Consider the following 19,833-nt stretch of genomic DNA (forward strand, 5'->3'; position numbering starts at 1 on the left):
TTGGGGGTGAAGAGGTATGATTCCGCCCATGGGTGATCCTTGACCAGTACTGATAGGTCACTCAGTATTTCTTTGTTGGCCATAACTTGCTGGGAAGTTATGGATAAAAAAAAGACAAAACATGGTGCATTGCCTACCATAGCACTCTGCTTACAACATTCTCTGTCACCAATACATGCATGTCCACTATCTCAGTGGTTTATTTGTTGCTACTTGATTTTGTAAGTACATTCAATCAAATGCAATTAATTAATTCAATTATTTAATCTAAATCAGTAAATTCTGGAATAAAATATCAGATGTGAGAGGCACAGATCATACCTGAACCAGCACTAACATAATATATTATCATATATAGACACAAACCTCATCTGGTCATTTTTAACCCAATGTTCTCTGCTCTTCATTAAATCTCTACATCATATCCATTACACTTAATGTATTAGCATCAAAAGTGTAAACTGTATTTGCAGAGCTGAATTACATGAGAAAAAAAATCCTAAAGTGGGATGTGATCTTTTTAATGCTTATCATCAATTAAAAGAAGTCACTATCCATATCCAGACCATGACCTGGCTGAAATACTGAGTGACAGCATAGTCAAATCCCTGCCCTTGATGAATCCTGGCTAAAATCTTACTGCAGCACTCTTAAAGGTGAACAATTCCACTGAGCTTTTCCCTTCCTATAACACACTTAAGACAGCAGTTCCCCTTGTCAATATACAGAAGCCCTGTTCCTAAAGGAATAATACCACATGGGGAAATCAGTGGGCCCACACACCATTAGGCCGAGGCTGAAGGTTGGGGTGCTCTGCCTCCCCGGTTTGAGTTGGGGTGGGTGGGTGGGTGGTGGTGTGTCTGTCAAGGCCAGGGGTCTGTGTGATATTAGCCGTCTGCCAATCTGGCTTGGGGAATGGACACCGAGTAATTACTCCTGCTCTTACTGCCTCATCAATCTCCCTGTATTGCTCCTGCACCCCCCAACACACTATCTTTTTTCATTCTCTTCAGCAAAGAGGCAGGGAAGAGAAAAAAGGAAAAACAATCGAGTGGCAGGACACCACAAAACAAAACTGAGATTTCTCAAACACCAATGAGATAATCCTGCACCACTACATAGCGAGAGTGGATTAAAATGAACTATTCAAAATGGTGATTTGACCATGTGTTCTATTCTCATTTTAGACCCAAGTGACAATAAAACTGAAAATGCAGGTTTAGTAGCTACACATGGGTTGTAATCCTCCCACAACCTATTTTTTTTTTATCTTGTAACAGCTTTTGGCTTAAAATGCACTATATGCTCTCCATCATAAAAATATAATAAAAGTCTTCCCACAGGTTCTGAACAAGTCATGAAATTTTATGGCTCTGTTCCAAATTGAGCTCTTTGAAAACTAATAATAATTAAGTTGCTTTAATGAAGCATGTGAGTCACTAGACTTCATTCACTGTAGTCTATCAAAGCGGGTGGAGTACAAACATCTATATCAAGCATGTGATGCCGAAAGGGGTTTTCCTAACAAAAATTGCTACCAAATGAAGAACCTCTGTTTTTTTTTTTTTCCCTCTTAAATAAATATACAAACACATTTTGAAAGTCAAATGTTGATTCTGGCTGTGAATAAACAAGTAGCAACTATGTGTGACTTTTAATACTGAGGCATTGTTGAAGCGTTTTTACGACTACTAATGTGCTGTAATTTAATTAACATGTAATTTGGGCCATTTGGTTGCTGAAAATCTATTGTAACGCAGAATTGAGTTCGGAGAATGCATCTGATTAGTGGTGGATTAGTAGTTACATGGTCTGCGAAAAACATTCAAATACAAATAAACAAACGTAACACTTTGTTTAATAGTGTGGTTACTGTTGAAAAGAGCAAACAGGCCAACAGAAGATAATACAGGGATGCAATCATGCAAATATATATATATATATATATATATATATCAAAGTAAAATTGGCCTAAGCATTCACTGATAAGACATCAATTATTAGGCAGGGGGAAGATCTCTGTTAAATATAGTCAGAAGTAGCACTGAGAAAAACAAAGCAAACCAGAGGAAGAGTTAATTGAGTTCAATAAATCTCACATTTCATTCATCTTGTACAAGCATTAATAGGATGTGATGATGGGTTGTCAGCAAGATGCCTTGCAGCATAGTAGCTAAGTGCTGCTGGCTCTGTTGGGGTGCCGCAACTGTGAGCTTTTGATGCTTGTAGGTTGTTAGAAAAATAAGAAACTTCCATCCAGGTAGAATGTAAGCAGTCAATTAAACAAACATTAGAAATAATCAACTCAGGATGCAGTCAGTGCGTGTGCAGTATTTCCTACACGTAGAGAATTTATTTGTGGTGGTGGTTGGTGTGGCGTGTGACCGATGTGCATGCAGACACTAATGCAGTTTAGAGGGGGAGAGCGTAAACCAGCTTCTTCTCTGCAGCTACAAATCCCAATTTTATTGTTACAAAAATGTATCAATGTTCCCAGAAAGCCTCTCATTCAAGTTTTTGGACTCCACTTAAGCTGCTTTCAGACATGCACTGGACTCCTTATTTTCATTGAAGGACATGCATGTGTGAACAGAAATGTCCGAGTGAGAAGCTCCACAATTTCCAGTAGAAGTCGATGTGTGAACACAGCAGGGCATCCCCTGCTGGATTGGGAGGGTTGATGACACTTCTCACGTGTGACAGATGCAAAAATGAAAAAACTAAAAGAAAACAAATATATCCCAGTGAAAATAGGAGACGCAGACAAAGATGTCAAGAGAGTTTGTGAGCTGACGATGGTGTCGGAGTGCTGTACACAAAGGCACATGATCTACACAGCAGAGTTAATACATCACTTCCTGCCTCTGTGTGCTGCACCCGGCTGCTCCACCACTTGCCTGAATAATGCGGAGGATTTGACGCTGTTCTGAACAGGTTTGTGCAGAGAACCTCCCGCCATGTTGTGATGTGTGAAAGGCAAATTCTGCAGCCAAATGTCTTAGATAGATGTAAAAGATTTAACCCTGAGGTCATGTCCTTAAACGGCTTTAGGTACTGCAACAAAACTTTGTTTTAAAAGCATGAAATAAGGAGCTCTAACATAAGATTTACTTATGTGATTTTATCTACCTGTGTTGGTCTTAATCTATATGAGAAACCTGCTCCATAAATACTTCCAACCAACTTAAAATGTAAAGAGAGATGAATGTGATCTAAGGCAGCCAGCAAATAACCAGTGCACCATTGTTTGGACACTGGCATACCTGGGAACCCGACAGAGCAATCATCTGGCTGAAGTTAACACGACACTGGCTACAGGCCAGCAGTATGTCCTTGTTGTTACTGTCGTTGTTAATATGGAATATATGACCCGTGTGAATGGTTGTGTATAGACACATAATTATCATAAGGACAGTGAATGGCACATTTCAATAATAAGAGGTGACACAGAGCCAGCCTAAGGTGTGTAGGCTTCTAGCCAGTTTGTCTGTATTTCTGCACAGCCAACTATAGGCATTATCCCACAGACTTGTTTGTCAGACAGCTAATCAAGATGAGTAGCAAGTGTTGGGGTGTGAACTTGCCTAAGTGTCTCAATGTTGTCTCCAAGCAAAAAAAAATCCAAATGTGCTTTTATTCCAATCAGAAAACTAATTATTCTCTATTTAAAAGCCGTCCAAAAATAACAATAACAGGGAACATTGAGGCTTGAAAAAGAGGGACTAGAGCAGAGTGACGAAACAGAGTGAGTGACAGATTCACTGTCGTGTAAAGCACAAGGAATGCATAAAAGTAAGGAGCAATGCCTCAAACATACCCAAACTAAATGAGAAACTTCTGAGAGTAACTGCATTGGCTCGTGAGAGATTTTGGCATAAGCTGTCCCATTGCACCAAGAGCTATTTTTACAGCAAATACCCATGAGAGGGACAACGGCGCTGAGTTAAAGCAAAGCCACTGGCTCTTAACTTTGATCATTTCCCGTCTCCTCTGAGTGCTTTAAGTTCTTTTTTGGACAGTATCTTTACTAAAGTATTGAAACGTATAAAATTCCATGCAGATGGAGGTCATGTTTAATGTGAGAGCCCAGAACAACACAGGAACTGTTGTGAAATGGGGTGTTTTTGGGTTGGTGGGGGGGTACTGGCATTTGCGCAGAACATTTCCTTTACAATGAAAACAATCTAACCAACTGCAGCACTCAGAGGAATTCACCTCCCATCCCCCACACACCCCCCTCTCTCCACCACCACCATTACATTACCATATCAAAGCCCCGAGTTCAGAGCAAGTCTTCTCTTTCAAGAATGGGAGCTAGGCAGAGGGAGGGAGGGGGAGAGGACAAGACCAAGGCAGGCAAGAGTAGACCCAAGACCGAGTTTGCTTTCATCCCTGTTTGGTGTGTGCGTATGTGCGCAAGAGAGACAGAGTGTGTATGTGGGTGTTCCAATGCAAGTGCATGTTTGTTGGCAAAAAAATACTGCAGAAAAAAATCTGTGGAGATACTAGAGGACTACTGATTGGATCTTCCACAAGCTGCACTGAAGAGAAGTCAATTCACATTCCAGAGGCACATAATGGGGCCTACAGGGGGTCTGACGGAGTAACAGAAATGCCAAAGCAGGTACACAGTGCAGTTAGCAGGGCACTGTGCCGCAGATGGCCAGCAGGATCCAAGCAAAGCCAAGGAGCTGTATATCTCATGGTTGGCATATTCACCTCAACCACGGATCTGTTGCTAGCCTACAGTACTGCCATGCCTTGTCTGTTTTTTTCCCTGTTCAGCTTACAGTACAAGAGCTCACAGACCCTCTCTCCAGTGTGCTGGGAGACTAAATGTGAAAATCAAAGTGAATGGCATTAGGGTAAATAAGACCACTGGTTGCCTGGGAAACAGTGTACCCTGCCCCACTCACTCAAGCCTAGCCTTTACTTTTCTCCCATCACTGGAGAGCAATAATACATTATTGACAGAGGGCCACAACAGGCAGCAGTGCAGCATTTTCAAATTGTATTTGAACAAGAGAGATTCGCTGTTCGAAGATACACAAGGCAAATGAAAGACAGTAAAGCACGCAGATAGACAAGAACAGAGGGAGACTGGCAGTTGGGGGAGAATTCAAAAAACCCACCCCATTCACACGACCATAACCATCAATCTGCCATCCATCCCAGGCTCCCTCCTTTGAACCCTGCTAGAATCTGTCAGAGAGCTGACTTGAATTGCTAACTAGATGAGAATAAGCAGCTTGTTTACTTTGAATATTCTTTATATAAACGACAGCTAATCAGAGACACTGCATTTACATAGGTAATAATTTAATAATAAGGTTGCGTTTACCTGAAATTCACTATTATTTCTTAAAACAATATCCGAATACTTTCTTATTTCTTAGCATGTTGTGTTTAGATTAAGGGGTTGCATTGATATGCATAGAAATTCACTCTCGGTGCACAATTGCCCTATGTGGTTTAGCTGTTGGAGAAAGAACATCTTTGTATTGTAATAGCATAACAATAAAGTCATTTCCTGGGTGGAGTTTTTCCATATCTGCCTGCTGTAAACTAACTGTGCATGAGTTTGGGATCACTGATTGTTTAATCTTATAATTTGGATATGATAGTTTGAAGTAGTTAAGCAATATAATGCAAAAATTACTAGAAAAATTACCACAAAACTATGGGAAGGATGTGGTATGGGTCAGGGAAGAACAAGTTACATTTCGGGAAAAAATGCATGCATGTTTAGGGCTCTAATATGCAAGAGTGTGTGCAATTTGGTGTGGATCCATATAAAAATCTGGATCTAGTGAATTGTAAAGTGGTTTCACCAGGGGACTGTTGGGCCTTAGTAGAGGTATGCACTGTACTTTGTGCCATCGTAGTTTGTGACAGATTATTTCTCCATTCAGCTTCCTCAGTTAAAATGGAAAACTGAACTGCAGTCCCATTAATAAGGATGTGAACTTAACATGTTAAAGTGTTGTTTTGCAGCAGCTTGTGCCGTCTGACTCAAGTTTCAAAGGCCCAGATCCACAAAGATGAGTTTCAGCTGGTCGGTGGGACGTCTGGACAGTGGCCAAAAATAGACACTGTTCTTTTTATAATCACTACGAAAAAAAATCACAACTAACTGCAAATCAAATATAGAATGATCCTGAACCAAAGCATGCAGCTACATTGATTCTGCAGCTAATACAAACAATACTCAATCAATGGAGTTCTCCAAGAGGCCAATAAAAAGTATATTGGTGCCAGGAAAACTGAAGCAAAGACACACTCGATCTCAACAGTGAGTTACAACCTGTGCAGACTGGAGAACACAAAGAATGAGCGAAGTAGAAACTTACCCGTCTTCTCTTTGATCTCACAGAGAACGCTGAAGAGGGCTGGCTTCATTCTGTGACAGTTCAGGGCATGCTTCCTGTAAGAGAGAAGAGGGAATAAGAGAGGGAGAGAGCAAGGAGGATTACGATAAACAGACCTCCATCTCAAGTCATACCATGTCCTCCCCCATAAACAGGTAGTGTATTATGCATACAGAATTTCATGTATAGTAAAACACAGCAGAACAGAGCTGTGTTATTTAAAGGCATTTTTTAATGGCTAAATGCTTTTGTCAGTGCACAAACATCCCTGATGCTTCAATCTGAACCAGCAAGAGTAATATTGTCATTTGGATGCTTTGCACTGTGGGACAGGTAATGATGCCAAACCTCAAGGTCATTATTACTGAGCACCAGATTCCACAGTAATCTAATTTCTACCTCTTACAGAAAGACTTCTACCATAAAAGTAGATTACAAGTTTATAGAGAGGATTAGTATTAAGTTGCAATTTTAATTTAATCACCGGCATTCTCTTTATTGCCAAACAGGCTAATAGCAATTAAAGGAGAAAAGGCAAAACTTCAGAACTTGAACTACAGGTTAGCGTAATCAAATTCCAACACCTGAGCGACAAAACTTCCTGCTAATACTTGTCAATGCACCCACACACCCATCCGACTTACAGTTATTAAAACTTGTATGACTGGGGTCTGCTGCAAAGCAACCTAATATGACTTGACTAAATTATCTCCAACACTATTGTGTTGACAATACAAACCAATTACATGAGAGAGAAGTGTATTACTAACTGGGTGCCTATTAAACTGCATTATATTTTATCGCCTAAAAAACAGGCAAAAGGCAAAAAAAATCTGCAACTAAGCATGCAATGAATTATACTATCCCCTGTAGCTCACAATGTTCCACTATTGTTGAGATTTAATAGAGGTGTTGTTAAATTCTATAATAACTGTGCAGCTATAGTTTGCAGTGCTGCTGTAATATTGTGTTATCTTGTAAAAGTTTTTCTGTAATTTTGTGCACATACAATTTGGATGTGTTCTATTCATATTTGCACAAATCACAACAGATATCATTTATAGAATAAGCTGAAAATGTTCCAGCAATAGTAAAAGTGCAATACATATAAAGTTTAGCTGAAAAACGCCTTATTTTCTGATAAATGTGAGCTTGAAAAGATGAAACACCTGAAGATCACCCTGAATTAAAGCCTTTCTTTTCCAAATTACACATTGATAGAACAATATTCAAATGCAATTGTAAAAAGACAACAAGGATAATGTTATGGTGAAAAACAAAAACAACATGAAGCCTCCATTTTTGATGAACATGGGATTGAGAAATGACACAAGAAAACCTGAAGATCACCCTCACATAAAGCATTTATCTTCCAAATAACAACACATCAATACAACCACAGATGAATATGATTTGGCTACACCTGACCTCAACAACAATTCCAGTTGTGAATGTCCGCTGACGTTTAAATGAGGGGACTAAGGTGAACTATCAAATTGTGCGCCTACTGTATATGCCACAAACAACTGCCATTCTTTGAGATAATTGAGGCAGTTTGATGTGAAGAGTTGTGCCTCTAGCATTAATTATGTCATTTTGTCCACCAATTCTGTCACTGCTGGATTTGAGTTGGGGGAGGGCTGCCTTCAGCATGGAGGGTATGAGCAGGAGGGGGAGAAGGAGGTGCTCATGCGGTCCTGTACTGACCTGTGTTGGAAGTTGAGTGGCAGGCCACCCCCTGCCATGCCCCCCCCTGCTCTCCCTCCCTCTGTGGGGTCGTCTGATCCACCCCAATGCGCCGGCGAGTCCTCTGGCCAGCATCTGAACATATGGCGACAGGGTGAGAGGATGAGGGCGGATGGTGCGCAGGAAGTGTTCTCTGCAACACCGAGTTCTTGCACGGCACTGACCACTCCCCATCCCAACACACTGCCACCCTACACGACGAGGGCGTCATGCTCACATGAAAACCACCTCACACATTAATTTGTAGATCTCGACCGAGGGGAGGATTGATGTGTGGGTGACAAAGAGTTAAGTGTGATATTAATAAAGATTGTACATTTGAAGTCAGACCAGTTGCTATATATTAGCAAACCTATTTATAACAACAGGCTGCATGTTGACATCAACCTGGTTGTGGTTTAACCTTTTACCTGAAGTAAACTTAAGAAGCAAATAAGCAGACACACAAACAATTGCTCACACAGTGCAAACCAGCCTGTCAGCTAATGATAAACAGAAAATAAATATATTATGATATAAATGCTTTTATTGATTATATAAGTGCTATGCAAAAGGCAGCTTCAAGGACTTAAACCGTGCATGCCACACAATTTGTATCATGTCCGCTGACCTACAGTAGAGTGCATTCTTTAATGTTAACCCTGCTCTCATATGTATAACAGGAAGAGGACATGCTCTGAGATGAGAGTTTAGATCAATACAAGCATACAACAAGGACATCTCTGGCACTTCCAAAGTAGCCACACCTTATAATACTTTAGTAGTCTGTTAACATCTAATAATAAGACCACTACATGATTTCCAACAATGTAATTGGGCCTTTAAATCCTAATCATTCTAATTATGGCATTTGATTAACCACGGTGTTTTGTAAATGGTAAGGTGCATAGCATAAGGCAAAGGAAAAAGACTGGAAGAAGAAAATAAATTATGGGCTGCGTGAAATATTCCAAAGCAAAAGTATTTGCATTGGTCCGTGAAGAGAGGCCTGATTAAGTCCTCAAACTTGTGGTGGAGAAAAATGTAATATTCCCAGTGTTCATAGGCTGCTGGTGTAGCATCATCCCTCCCCCTCACCACCATCTCATTAATAGAAACTCGATTTGCGGACAGCTGCACTCGCGTACACATTATAGGAGAATTGATTGCACCCAGCACACAATGAAAAGGATGAACACCAGGGAGGGAGGGAGTGAAAGAGGAGTGAATTAATTAAGAGAACCAGGTGGTCAAATGTTGGGTGGAAAATCACTAGCTAATGACACATCACACTGTGGCCACCGTTTTGCAGTGGACGGTTGCCTATTGTTCAAAATACTGACGCTTCATCTGAAACTGACCTTATGCTCCTTGAGCCACATGGCGAATGAGTGCGAGTCATTCTCTCGCTGCAGCGCCCACACGGCTCACAATAACGATTTCGTGAAAAAAAACACCTCGGACACAAACATTAAGTGACGAGTGATACCAATGACCGATTGCTGTCATCACAACCAGCACTGGGGCCTTGGACGATTGAGTAATCCTCACCCTTACCTTAATCCATCCCCCCCATTTACATATCAATGACTAATGATATCTGCTCTCATTGATGTAAAGCGCCATATCAGATACATGCTGTCGTAATTAGGCAAATCTAACGTGGCAGAGTCTGATCAGTGATATGAAAAAGCTTTTTTACTCCGAATCTAGAGAGTTGTGTCTCCAACAACTTGCAAAACATGCACTATCTCACAAAGCATTTTGTATTTTGTTGACACACTTCGTCTTAGTTTTGATCATATGTGCAAAAGGGAGATTGGGATCCCTAACTTTACGTAGTCCTATGGGCCAATGAGATGGTGTCAAATTGTTTTTTAACATATATGAGATGTGTTTTCTTTATGCAGGGGCTCATTAAACTTTATCGATCTAAACAGAAAACAGGCATTGCTACAGTGTTGGGGGAAGTGGTTATTTCTCATAGACGCAAAGGAGTAAACTTTTAAAAGTGGCTTTCCATTAATAAACCAATTAAACATCACGTTAACGCCGAATTTCAACTAAATCAACATGTCTACAATCACAGTTTGCCATGAAGCACGGTTTGAATTAACAAAGAACCTCCTCAAGGTACAACAGCACTGTAATGTGTTGAAGTTATTCTGCGAGTAAATCTAACGTGAGTGGGTTTGCAGCGATTTATAATGTAACGTGAAGTTGCATAATGTTGTAATGGCGCATAACCTTACGTGTAAATTTCATATATAACGCAAAAGTAAGATACACAACAGCGCACTTTAGCTTTAGCTACGAGGAGTGGAAAATGGCTCTTCGCCTGTCTTACCTGGCCTGTGCTTCGTCCAGGCTCTCGTCGGTGATGGCCATTATTTGCTGTAGGATATCCCCGATGTCTTGCTGGGGCTGACCGAGGGACTGCTGTTTCCTGACCGAGTCCGGGTCACCGACGTCGCCTTGTGCTAGTCCACCGAGTCCGGCGAGACCCGTCAGCATCCTGGTCTGATCATCCATACTTTCAAAGAAAAACTCGCCGTTCTCCCTCAGTCGAAGAATACACACAAATAGCTAGCCTGTTAGCTAGCGCGCAAAGTATTTTCCGCGACAAACCATACAATACTTCGTACCTCACCCGTCAGCGACGATTAGCGAACAGTTAAGGGTCGTTGTCATAAAACAAACCGCGCAAACACGCTTTACATTCGCTCGTGTTTTTTTTCCTCTTCCCCCTCCGCAAGTCAATAAACGCGGCTAAGCGGGCTAACGTTAGCTAAGCGCCGAGTGAAAAGCAGCTAGGTTAGTAGCTGTAGCCCAGCAGAGGAGCAGCAGCAGCAGGGACACACATGCACGGACCGTGTGGGCTCGCCAACAGCGCCTCGCACATTTTCGAAATAAAGAAAGGAAAAACGGAAAACACGACAACACGAGAGCTCCCTTTTTTTTTTTTGCCTTAATGTGAAATCTCGCGGGGGGGGGGGGGAGAAACCCAAAAAAAAAAGACGCGAATGAAGCCACGAAGCTAAACGATGGTCTCGCTCCCGATCAGAGACCTCCTACCAAAACACACCGCGGTTTGCCATTGTTGTTGGTGTCGCGCGAGTATGTGGGATGTGCTGGGGCTGCGCGAGCGCTGTGCGTGCGCCGCGTTGACCATTGAACTCGTAACAGCGCGAGCGTGCGTGTTCGGTGAGACCAGCGCTACAGAGCAGAGAGCAGCCGACGTGCACTGCTCTGCTTCCACGTACGAGCTGCTGTAATGGTGGCACTGTAAACCCAGTGTTTGGGTTGAACCACACTCTGTAGCTGCATCACCTCTGCAGGTGACAAGGATCTCCTCGTGCACGGCCTTTACACACGGATAGCCCCTTACGTCATCACCACTGCTGGTCCTTTTGTAATTGGGTTTTTTTTTTTATTATATGGTGGGATCACCTACATAGCATTAGAAAACACAGATTGTTTTTTTATTTATTTTAAAGAAAACTTCGAAGTGCATGTAGAGATGTGAGGTATCTGCTTCTTGAGATTATAACAAGATGAGGATTAGAAACCACTGTGTTATAACAATAGAGCCTCTCATATGTTATGCACATACATTTTGAAGTTGTAATGGAAAATCTAGTAGTATTGGCAGGAGTATTGGATCTAATGGTCTTAGATATACAATATACCTGCCCTGTTGTAATTGAGTAAAGATATTTCTTGTCATCAATATAAAGTGGGATCAGGTACATAGCATTAGAAAGCACAATTTGCTTTTTTATTTTAAAGAAAACTTCGAAGTGCAGAGATGTGAGGTATCTGTTTCTTGAGATTATAACAAGATGAAGATTAGAAACCACTGTGTAATAATAATAGAGCCTCTCGTATGTTGTGCACATACATTTTGAAGTTTTTTCTGTCCCAGCTCCTGAATGTGATTAATGGAAAAAATAGTAGTATTGGCAGGAGTATTGGATCTAATGGTCTTAGATATACAATATACCTGCCCTATTGAATTTGAGTAAAGGTATTTCTTGTCATTAATATCAAGTGGGATTACTTACACAGCATTAGAAAGCACAGATTGCTTTTTTTAAAGAATACTTTGAAGTGCATGTGGAGATCTGAAGGACTGGGGATGGTGTGCTATTTGAGATTATAACAAGAGGAGGATTAGAAAACATTGAACTAATGGAGCCTCTCATATGTTCTACACATACATTTCAAAAGGTTCTTTGGACCATCTGTCCTTGCTCATAAATCTGATAAATGGAAAAAATAGTATTGGATCTAATTTGATACCTCCTGGTTAAGTATAATTTCATAAATTGCTTCGATATACAATATACCTGCCCTGTTGTAATTGGGTAAAGGTATTTCTTGTCATCATTATAGGGTGGGATTACCTTCAGCATTAGAAAGCACAGATTCCTTTTGTAAAGACATCTCTGAAGTGCATGTGGACATCTGAAGAACTGGGGATGGTGTGCTATTTGAGATTATAACAAGATGAGGATTAGAAAACGTTATGAAATGATAACTAACACGATGGAGCCTCTTATGCAGATTCATTTGGAGGATTTGTTTGAGCATCTGTCCCTGCTCATAAATGTGATCAGTGGACAAAAATAGGAGTATTGGATCTCATTGTGAAGTAGCCTATCATTTCATAAATTGCGTAGATATACAACATTCTTGTCTTATTGTTAATGGGTAGCAGTATTTTAATATATGATAGAATCACCTACATGGCAAGATTGCTTTTGAAAAAAAAGAAAACTATTGTCATAGGGTAAAGGTATTCCTTGCTATTAATATTAGATGGGATCATCTACAAAGCACAGATTGCTTTTGTAAAGAAAAGTTTGAAGTACATATGGTCATCTGAAGGACTGGTTATGACGTGCTATTTGAGATAATAACAAGAAGAGGATTAAAAAAACATTGTGTAATTATATCTAACACGATGGAGCCTCTGCAAAATGTTATTCACATACATTTTTAAGGTTTATTTGAGCAAGTGTGAAGCTTCTTGAAACTGTTCCTGCTCATAAATGAAATCAATAGAAAAAAATAGGAGTATAGATCTAATTTGAACTCTCCAGGTATCAAGTATCATTTCATAAATTGCTTAGATCTACAACATGCCTGCCCACACATACATCGTTACATTTGTCATTACTGCTCGTATCTCTCTCATATATTTTCTTTATAAAACAAACATTGATACACCTCTCCATTTATGTTAGACTGTTTTTTCTCCTGAATGTTGTTTTTTTGTTGATGTGCTTTGTTACACGTGACATCTATTGCTGTTATTCTGTCCGTCCTAGCAGAGGGATCCCACACACTCTCTCTGAGGTTCCTGCGTTTTTCCCCTGTTAACAAGGTTTTTGTTGGTCGTTCTTCCTCACTCTACTCTGTGGTAAAGGGCTGAGGATGTTGCACCTTGTTAAACCCTGTGAGGCAAACTGTGATTTGTGAATATGGGCCATACAAATAAAATTTGATTGTTTAATTGATTAGTTGTGCCTTAAAGTAAAAGTCCCAATACCCATCTGTGTGGGCACATTGCGGCGACACCAAGAGCAATATTCAACCTCCACGCAGAGCAGACAAACCTACATCATTCTGTCTTAAGACCCTGATGAATGAAACATCCCATCAGTTTTCAGTATGAAAATGTTGACAGCACAGATTGAAAACAAGTGTCCTTGTTTTTTTGCAAACTGGGCAATTCTGCTGTAGTTTATCACTCAGATCAGAGAGACAGCTTTCCAAGACGAATGACTGGCTGAATGGATGTGGAGGAGCGCCGCAGCCAGTCTTGCTGTAGCGAGGAGGAGATGATGGGTGTGCATGAGGGAGTAGGACCAAACTGGCAGTGGTTTATGCTGACTCTCCACACATCCATCTAGTACAATCTGTGGCTAATCAATCTAAAGTTAGAGACAAGGATAGAGAATACAGTAAACCTAAACAGTAATTGTTCATTGAATGTGCATATAACACAACTCACATTTCAGGCTTCTTTGTTTTGTTGGTTTTTAAGCCCTTATAAAAGTTGTTCCCACCGCAACCGACACTAATCTGTAAAACGTCCGGGTTCAAATAGGAAAGAAAACAATTTACATATATCATACATACAGCGCAAGATCCAGTAACTACTTAACTTAGACATCCCTCATTTGCAGAACTGGATTCAGTTACTATGCACCATTTAAATAGAATGATTTACAAACCTTCCTCAAACTAGTCTTGTGTTTCCCTTGGAGATTTTAAATATTTACTATTTGATGTTTTTTTTATGAATCTTGTTACTGTTTTTATTCATACATTTTATTGTTTTGATTTTTTGTTGCTCGTGTTTGTTGCCAATTGTGAATGTTTCTTGTTCTCAGGCCTCTTTTGGAAAAGAGATCTCAATCTCAATGTGACTGCCTAATTAAATAAAGATTAAATAATAAATAAATAAATAATTGAAGAGAGATCAAACCTTTTCCTCCTAATTGTCTGCAAACAAGAAAGAAACTGGTCCCACCGTGGGTACCTTTGCATTCAAATTAAACACTTAAAGAATAACTTCTAACACACCATTTACTGGGGCCATTGAGGTTGTTTAAAGCAACACTTAATCATACAAATTTAAGTGAGCAGCAGCAGGGATTACCATCGAACCTCAAAGTCAGTGTCTATCACTGTCAAGGGAGACCTTCCTTGAAAGTAAAAAGAGTGTCAGTGGCTTTGTAAACTTCTTGGTTTTATTGTTGGTGATTCATTTAAGGATCATTTCTGTGAAACCTCTATTCATTTGGATGCTAAAGCTGCCCTCCTCTCACCCCACGAGCATCAAGCCTCATTTTCATCTAAATAAGAATCGATCTCTCCTGCTGTGCACCATCCTCCCTTACTCACAACTCTCATGGTCACAACACTGCTTGTCTTCTCTTAGCTTGTCTCCGTGCTCTCTAGTCACATCTCCTCTATGCAACCACCAGGAAAATTCACCAATTCTCCATGTTTGGAGATCATAACTGCAGAGCACAGAAACCCATTTACTCTGTTGGCGGTGGGAGAAGAGGGGTTTTCCTTCCTACTGTAATTATCAGAGAAACAAATTAAGTAAGAACGTTAATGAGTGAATGGCTCCAAGAGATAAGAGTGATAGTGAACAAAGCTTTGACTGACTGGTACAATGTCAAAGCTTCGTTCTGCATCAGTGACCGAGCCAAACGCAAGAGATGGGGGTGAGTCACTGTGGGGGAGGGGCCTCCTCCGGAATGGTCAGGGGACACAGATGAAGTGAAATAGATGCAGCACCAAAAAGAGAGTAAATGTGACTGAGGATGAGCATGTAAAACAAAGGGACTGCAGGCAAACTACAGAGCAGCATCCCTGTATATTCAAATACTCACCAAGGTTCATTGATATCAATGACTTCCTTTTGTGCAAGTCAATTCTAACTGAAAAACAGGCACATTTTCTATTAGAATTACCCTTTTTTTTTTTACAATGGCATTGTGTATACTCTTGGCATAAGGACTTTTGATAATACCTGTGTAACAGATGCTGTTTAAATGTAACTTCAAATACATTGCATGACTTAAGTTCTTTTAAAAGTAATTGGTTTAAAAGACTGAATCAGTTTTGGTTTGTGATAATCATTCAAATTTTACGAGAAAAGACTCTGAAAAGGGTATTTGATCCAAGAGGAGAAGAATTTTTTTCCCAGTCTTTATTTCATAAAGATACACAGAATGACCAATAATGTGGTTTTACAGGATGTTGTCAAGTCTTCTGTAACATTTGGCCTTTCTCAATTTCTGACACACTCAAGTCTTAATATCAGGTTTTGCAGGTGTGGATGCACTTAAGTCAGATTTAACAAAACATAAAAATCTACTCTGGCCATTAACCAAGCCAGTCACGATACATTTATAAAGCCAACCACTGCCACCTGCTGGTCAAGGACATGAATTGGCTCTATTACCAGTCCTGTTGTTTGCTGAATGAAATGGTTTCACTTGTAGAAAACATGAATTAAATTTAGTTTTAAAAAGACAGAGCAAAGAAATTAAGAAATGACGATCCTAAATCACTTAACAACAATTTAAAATATGTATAAGCTCATATACAATTTATAAAGAGCCAGAGTCTGTTGATGTGTTTTGTCGTTTGTTCTTGCCTCTTGCCTGAGCGCTTATGTGGTTGCAGAGGATACAGGTGCTGCCATAAGGTTTCTAAATGGGTCAGGTGAAAGATCCTGGAATCCTGCTTCTGCCGCTGGTAGGAAAAAGAAACCAGATTACACGTTTATTTGATTTGAGTTTGAATTTATAAAAGTAACAAAATTATTCCACAGAAAAGATTAAAAAAAGAAAAAAATTCATTACCCAATCGGCCACTGGTCTCCTTCACGAGTAACTGTGACTGCTCCTTCACAGACAGAAGGTCTCTAACCATCTTACACTGAGTGTCCATCTACAGATTTAAAAAAAAAAACATGAGGAAAACCGTGGTAAAGCAGGTCAAAATAAATTCAATACAGATGTTTACTTCACTAGTAGTGGTTGTCTGTGCACTTAAAGCAACAATTAAAGTTGGGTTTTAAAAATATATCCATAGCTAGAATTACATATATATATACTCAGTGTTAAATCTTAATCCACAATCTTAATATGCAACATCGGTTTTTCAACTTTCAAAAAGTGGAGTCAACTTTACATGCTGAACTACACTACAAAACCAAAGTATCAAGTGAAAGAAAATAAAACTGTTTTGGATGAAAAGACTGTTATTGTTCAATACTATCACTTATAGCAAGAAGCTGACTGAAATGCACTGAAAACTTTACAGCGCAGTATAGGTGTTGCACTTGTTGAATTGTTATTCAAATATAATCCGACAAAACTGAATGTGTCTTTATTATTTACTGTACTGGCACTGTCAGTTGAGAGCCAAAAACTTGATAAACATTTCAAAGATGCAGAAGAAAGAATGAGCTCCGATTTTTGTGTACGGCATTTAAGCTGATCATATAGTAGCATCTGCTTTGTGTTTTCCCACTCTAAGAGCCAAGAAGCATTTTGTTTCTTCAATGCTAGCTTTACCATAGAACACCATAAAGATGGCATATCACAAATATGTTTTAATTAAAACAACAAATAATTGCTTTTGCTACAATTAACAACCATTTCTTGTATTGTCTGTTAGTAGTATCATAAAAATTTCATTTGAAACTTACAATCATCGCTATAGTTTGAAGCTTGGGCTGCTGTCTACAGAGGAGGCCGTGGTAATCAGGTTTGTTCTGTATGAAAAGGTACTGCGAGGACTCGGCCATACATGAAGAGTCTAATGTGATGCCCCTCTCCTGGCCCTGCTCCACTTTCCTGAAACAAATCGAGAACATGTTATTGACACAAAACTGAGAAGACACACTGCCACATTAACACAGTATTACCAAGATGTTCCTCAGGAAAACTACACACGCTCACCGTTCCACTTCCTCTGCTTTACTCCGGTGTTTGTTCAACAGTGCCTCCCAGGATTCACTCTCAGCCTGGAGCCTTAAACAGAACACAGACTGCTTAATGAAAGGTGATACCATCTATGATTAAGTTTGAATGTATGAAGGATTTGTGTGTGCCAGAGTAATATCCAGAACCACATGCCTGCTGATGGTTTTCTGGACCTTTTCCATGGCTCTCTGCACTGCAGCATCACATGAACTGAAAAATAAAAAAAGAACAGGGATATATATGCACAGTGATAAATCTATCAGTAGCCAAATGAAACAAATAATTATCAATATCTTTCATGCAGTGAAGTGAATATATATTTAAATAGTTACAATACCTGGAGGCACTAGCATGGAGCAGATGAACCTGTGGTTCACTGTGTATACTTTTGGCCAGATAACCCCACTCTTTCTGCATGTGCTCAACTGTACCATGGAGGACACAGAACACAAACATACAAAGTCTTAAACTCAAGTTTTCTAATGTCCTTGAGATATGTGGCATATCAAAAAAAGCAGTGCCAGCACTAACCTTGTTTTTGAAAACGCTCCAGCGAGCTATTCGGCACAGACTGGAGTGAATTTTGAGTTCTTTCAACAGCCAGCTAGAGGCAAAATAGCTGTGATAAGTCTATCAGGAATTATTAACTGTAACAATAGTCAAATGCAAACAAACCCTCACAGTCTTTTCATTATGACAAAGTATTCTCTCCAAGAACCTCATTAAGAAATCTTCAGTACAGAAGTTAATTACTCTAAAATTGTAACATGAAGTCGCTAAAGATTTAAATTCAAATTTCTGTAAATCACACATTGTTATAATGAAACCACTTCTACAACAACAAAAATATCCGGCTACTTCTTGCAATCCAACGAATGGGACTAATATTTAATCTGGATCTACTGAATTTATATGGTTTATAAGGGCTCTGTTGTATACATTCAACTGTTCCTTTCAAATTAATTATTTTTTCATATTTTTAACTAGGTTAATTCACTATTATGACTCTGTCGTGCTCACCCTCATGGAAGCCTCCATCAATCTCTCGAGCCTTTCTTGATGAGACAAGGATGTGCTTATGCTCCTGCACAAAACTACAGGAAACACATACATGGGCATTAATGGACAAATATCCCCTGACCTGTATTTGTGGATTACAGGGGGCGACACAGACAGACAAGTCACCTTTATATGGGTTGGACAGGGCAGGGAACGAGCGTCTCGTCAAGGTGGCTCTCCTCCAGGATTTCCTGCGTGCAGACGGACTGACAGAGACACCTGAAGGCCCCTCTGTGTTTTCTGTCTTGTCTGTTTCTGGATGTGTTTCTCCTGCATCGGGCCCCTGTGTGGTGGGCGATGGGGGGTCGAGCCGGGGGGATTTGCGTGGTGGGGCTGCGCTGCCCAGGCTCGATGACCCGGGGCTTGTGGAGGAGCATCTCTTCGACGACTGAGCGGCCGAGGTGACTTTAGAACACAGAGACTGAGCACAGAGCAACAGGAAGTGAACCTCTGGAGCGAGAGCAGCTCGTGGACACAAGATAACCGGATGTTATTGGGCTAGTTTCAATGTCAAGATAAATCTCTCACCTCAGTTTGATTCCCAGCGGCAGCGACACTCCCGAAACTACAGGAAAACACGAATTTACAAGCTCAACGTTACATGTACAGAATATCAGCGACACGAGTAAAGAAAACAACGTTACCACGGTAATTCACTAACACGTCTACGTCAAGTACCGCAAACTAAACTAGTAATTTACACCGGACAAAACTCAAACATACGAATGAATGTAGCCGGGAATGTTTAACTTTGCTCAACACGCCACAGACGTCTGTCGAGAACACGTCTGTCCAAAGAAAGAAGCAATAAAAGATACAAACCCGTCGCGTTCTGCTTCCAAATGTTTTTCCGCCATTTTTTCTTTCAAATAGTTCTCTCTCCTCCTCACAGCGCGCGCCCATCAAGCCGAACCCCTCCTAGGAGCTAAGGACCATGGGAAATGTAGTGTGCAAACCGTGCAAAGGAAGGTACAAAGAAAAAGACTAGGTGCTAATTTTTTTTTTACATTTTGCAGGTTTACTAATAGAGCATCAACAGTTTGTATAATATAATATAATAAACTTTATTTGTATAGCACCTTTCATACAAGAAATGCAGCTTAAAGTGGTCTAAACATAATATAACATAGTAGTAAGCTTAACATCACACTCATGTCATT

The 19,833-nt window shown here is 40.1% G+C and overlaps 2 protein-coding genes across 6 annotated transcripts in view; both read right to left on the minus strand.

Annotated features, from left to right (window-relative positions):
* Positions 1-11,363, minus strand: part of pbx4 (pre-B-cell leukemia transcription factor 4) — a 30,252-nt gene extending 18,889 nt beyond the window's left edge. For 2 of the 5 annotated variants that reach the window (XM_069524508.1, XM_069524507.1), the window contains exons 1-3: positions 10,441-11,318; positions 8,076-8,189; positions 6,351-6,424 (exon numbers count right to left, since the gene is read on the minus strand). In XM_069524508.1, the coding sequence (XP_069380609.1) occupies positions 6,351-6,424; positions 8,076-8,189; positions 10,441-10,625 (373 nt within the window). In that variant the 5' untranslated portion in view covers positions 10,626-11,318. Of the gene's footprint in view, positions 1-6,350; positions 6,425-8,075; positions 8,190-10,440 lie in introns of all 5 variants that reach the window. The other 3 variants (XM_020094381.2, XM_020094382.2, XM_069524509.1) reach the window with 3 other exon arrangements.
* Positions 11,364-15,792: 4,429 nt separating this feature from the next.
* Positions 15,793-19,617, minus strand: LOC109634100 (kinetochore-associated protein DSN1 homolog). Its single transcript, XM_020094384.2, has 11 exons — positions 19,496-19,617; positions 19,202-19,238; positions 18,800-19,094; positions 18,635-18,708; positions 18,146-18,218; positions 17,952-18,039; positions 17,768-17,824; positions 17,591-17,662; positions 17,338-17,485; positions 16,487-16,574; positions 15,793-16,376 (listed from the first exon to the last, which is right to left on the minus strand). Exons 1-11 carry the CDS (start codon positions 19,528-19,530, stop codon positions 16,294-16,296), a joined length of 1,050 nt encoding a protein of 349 aa, XP_019949943.2. The 5' UTR covers positions 19,531-19,617; the 3' UTR covers positions 15,793-16,293.
* Between the last annotated feature and the right edge of the window lie 216 nt (positions 19,618-19,833).

Source organism: Paralichthys olivaceus, chromosome 5, assembly GCF_024713975.1.
Source record: "Paralichthys olivaceus isolate ysfri-2021 chromosome 5, ASM2471397v2, whole genome shotgun sequence".
Classification (NCBI taxonomy): domain Eukaryota; kingdom Metazoa; phylum Chordata; class Actinopteri; order Pleuronectiformes; family Paralichthyidae; genus Paralichthys; species Paralichthys olivaceus.

Coding starts and splice junctions, on each gene's coding strand:
- LOC109634100 (XM_020094384.2), bottom strand. CDS start 19,530: ATGGCGGAAAAACATTTGGAAGCAGAACGCGACGG. Junction 18,219..18,634: donor TGATGGAGGCTTCCATGAGG/GTGAGCACGACA, acceptor TTTTGCCTCTAG/CTGGCTGTTGAAAGAACTCA. Junction 16,575..17,337: donor TTCAAACTATAGCGATGATT/GTAAGTTTCAAA, acceptor TTAAATCTGTAG/ATGGACACTCAGTGTAAGAT.